Source organism: Cricetulus griseus, chromosome 9, assembly GCF_003668045.3.
Source record: "Cricetulus griseus strain 17A/GY chromosome 9, alternate assembly CriGri-PICRH-1.0, whole genome shotgun sequence".
NCBI lineage: Eukaryota > Metazoa > Chordata > Mammalia > Rodentia > Cricetidae > Cricetulus > Cricetulus griseus.
In genome coordinates, this window is record NC_048602.1 from 11,610,776 (window position 1) to 11,614,219 (window position 3,444).

The window sequence follows — 3,444 nt, forward strand, 5'->3', positions numbered from 1 at the left end:
TTTGTGTGACTTTTGCAGTGATGTGATGTAATAAGCCAGGGCCTGGAAGGTCCTAGGCAAATGCTCAGCTGCTGAGCCCTGTCCCCAGCCCGGTGTCTTTGGAATTTGAGAAAGGAAGTGTGTCCACAGGGCTAGATTCACACTGCTTCCCACGTTGCATAAACAATTACATTTAAAATATTTAAAAATTTCTTTTTAGGTGTGTGTACCTGTGTGGGTGCCTAAAGGAACCAAGGAGTGCATTATTATTGCACTCATAAAGGTTATTTATTTATTTATTTATTAAGACATGGTTTCTCTGTGTAGCCCTGGCTGTCCTGGCACTCACTCTGTAGACCAGGCTGGCTTTGAACTCAGAGATCGATCCTCCTCTGCCTCTTGAGTGCTGAGATTAAAGGTGTACACTACCACCGCCCGGTTTAAGTAGTTAGGTTTTTAATATTTGTTTATTTAGTGCCAATCTCACTGTGTAGCCTTGGATGGACTGGAACTTGCCATGTAGATCAGGCTATGTAAACCAGGGTGGCTTCGACCTCACAGAGATCAACCTTCCTCTTCCTCCTGAGTGCTAGAAATAAAGGTGTATGCCACCACCCTTGGTTACTGGTAGTTGGGAGCTACCATGAGGTTGCTGGGAACCAAACTTAGGACCTCCGCAAGAGCTGCCAGTGACCTTAACCACTGAGCCATCTTCCAGGCCCACTCCCTGTTTTTCCAGAGGGTCTGAATTCAGTTGGAAGTTTTCGTGAGGGTCGGCTCACAACTGTATTTCCAGTTCCAGGGGATCAGCGGTCCTCTTCTGACTTCCAAGGCACCAGGCACGCATGTGGTACACAGAGAGAACACAACAACCATAAATACACAGCAAAGTAACAAAAAAGGAAAGACTTTTAAAAATAACTTTCCATGTGTGTATACTTAGATGGACCCAGCTGTTCTTATTTTATTTGGGGAGCATCAGTCTGTTACAATCTGTTGCTTTTAACATTAATGCTCGGGCTGGGGTGTATCTAGGTTGGTACAAAGCTTGCCTGGCAGCTAGGGGCCCTGGGTCCCATACGCAGCACTGAATCAATCAGGCTCGATGGTGCAGGCAGTGTAGTAGCTAGCTAGCCCCGGAGCTTGAGAAGTGGAGGCAGGAGGATCAGAAGTTCAAAGTTTTGGTTATACAGCAAATTCAACCCAGCCTGGGAGACATGAGATCATGTCTGGGGGCCGGGGAGCGGGAGGTGGGGAGAGGCAGAGAGACAGAGACAGAGAGAATGAAAGAAAATGAAAGAAGCCTCAAAGTGATGCTCAAATTCTCTGGCCGGTGGATACAAGCTGGCTTCTGCATCCTTACCGGTTTTGTCACTATTCTTTAACTACACTCTAGCTTTCTGAATCCAAGCCTCGCTGCAGGCTTACTTTGTATCTTCCTTGCTTTTCTGCCCACGCCCTGCCTGCGAAAGGAAGTGAGGAGCTGACCCTTCCTTCCTATAATGACCCCTCTTGGCCGTGGCTGCTGATTTCAATGCCGCAGTGCCGGCCAATGGCAGAGACAGTGCTCTAGCGGTTGCCATGGAGACCGCAGAGCCGCAGTGCGAAGGAAGCAGTGACGTCACTGCCGGAGCAAGTGCAGCCGCCACCACCATCACATCCTGGTCTTTAACTCTGTCACAGGGCACGTGAGGGCGACCTCTGGGCCAGCAGCGAGGGGCGACCTACTACTCCAAGTTGCCAAGTCGCCACCCACGACACTCAGGGAGGCAACAGCAGCAGGGAGACCAGCGGTCTCGGGTCCACAGAGATTGTCAAGGCCACCCGGCAGTTCAGGAGAGTCCTGCATCATCAAACTCTCTTTGGAGCGGCCTTGCCCAGGACCTGAGAGCCACAACCACCCCAGCTCCAATTCGATGGCCGACGTGAGTTGCTAGGAACTTCCAAGCGTGAGCTCAGAGGGAGCAGGCTGCAGAAGGCTGAGATCCCCTTGACTGGGTTGGACCAATTTGGTCTATTAGTAGCCTCGCCCGTGAGGCCTCGTTTTTCTCATTACCCTCAGAAACAGCTCCCCACGGCACCCTGGATCCTTCCGTGGGTTCTCGAGGCAGCTCGACCGCGCAGCAGCGCGCGTACAGCTGCCTCAAGGAGCTGGGCAAGATGGTTTTTGGAGTCCAGGACATTGCATTATTAGAACATGGATGCAAGGCCTTGGAGGTGGACAGTTACAAGTCCCTGATGATCCTGGGGATCCCAGAGGACTGTAGCCACCAAGAATTTGAAGACATCATACGTGCCCCCCTTAAACCACTGGGCAAGTTCGAAGTGGCTGGGAAGGCCTATCTAGAGGAAGACAGATCCAAGGCAGCTATCATTAGGTTGGCCGAGGACCTCAATTACGACGTGGTTCCCAGGGAGATCAAGGGCAAGGGCGGTATGTGGAGAGTGGTCTACATGCCCAAATGGCAGGACATCGAATTCCTCACCAAGCTCAATTTGTTCCTGCGGAAAGAGGGCAGGACGGTAGAGGATGTGGCCCGCATCCTCAGGCAGGAGCTGTGTCCCACCCCAGTAGGTCCGGGAGAGCCACTTTCTCTGGAGCGGGAGGAGACTGCAGACAAGGGGGGCACCGCCGTGGGGCATGGGACGCCCCGTCTAAAGGGCCCAGCGAAGGAGAGCAAGGCTGAAGAGGGCAAGAAGAAAAACAAGAAAAGTCGGCGCCGACAGCAGGCTTCTGATAAGAGGCTATGAGGTGATATGTTGGATGAGTGTGATTGTATAGGGGGGCGGGGTGTGCGGAGGGAGGGTGGGAGTCGTCCCAGTGGGTATGGGATGACAGTGGGAGGCACATCGCATTTTGGCACTAGAGAGTAAGTGTGGATACGAGGTGCTGGGCCAGTGAGTTGGTGACCTTTGAACCAGAATGAGTGTCACCTGGGTGTTGGGCATGGTTGGTATTTGACTGCTACGGATTGCATTGTGTCAGGGTTTTGAGCACGCTACCCAAGGGCTCTATCAGAAACCCTGCACCCAGCCCCCTAGCTGGGAGAGTCTAGGCAAACTGTTGATGAGCTAGCTATAGCTTCAACGTGAGCCTGGTACTCTCATCTGAGTTAACTGCTGGACTACAGCTGAGTGGGTGTGGCTAACGTCTGGTTGGATGTGGGTCATCTCTTTTATTTATTTATTTATTTTCGTTCACTCTACATATGTCTATTTCATACCTACTGTATCCCAGAATGGTACTTGGAATAAAGAGGGGTGAAAAATCCCAACAGTCTGTGACACTCATGGCTTTGGAGCCTATCCTGGCACTCGCGCTGGAGACCAGGCTGGCCTCGAACTCACAGAGATCCACCTGCCTCTGCCTCCCGAGTGCTGGGATTAAAGGCGTGCGCCACCAACGCCCCGAGAGTGTGGGATTCTTTATTCATGCAACCAACAAAATTTCCCTGAGCATCTACA

General features: G+C 51.8%; 1 protein-coding gene across 1 annotated transcript; it reads left to right on the top strand.

The window, feature by feature from the left end:
* Positions 1 to 2,139: 2,139 nt before the first annotated feature.
* LOC113837378 (paraneoplastic antigen-like protein 8C) lies at positions 2,140 to 2,730 on the top strand. Its single transcript, XM_035449562.1, has one exon. The coding sequence runs from the start codon at positions 2,140 to 2,142 to the stop codon at positions 2,728 to 2,730; it is 591 nt and encodes a 196-aa protein (XP_035305453.1).
* Positions 2,731 to 3,444: the final 714 nt, after the last annotated feature.

What these genes read in the sequence shown, in the direction of transcription:
- LOC113837378 (XM_035449562.1), top strand. Translation starts at nt 2,140, where the DNA reads ATGGTTTTTGGAGTCCAGGACATTGCATTATTAGAACATGGATGCAAG.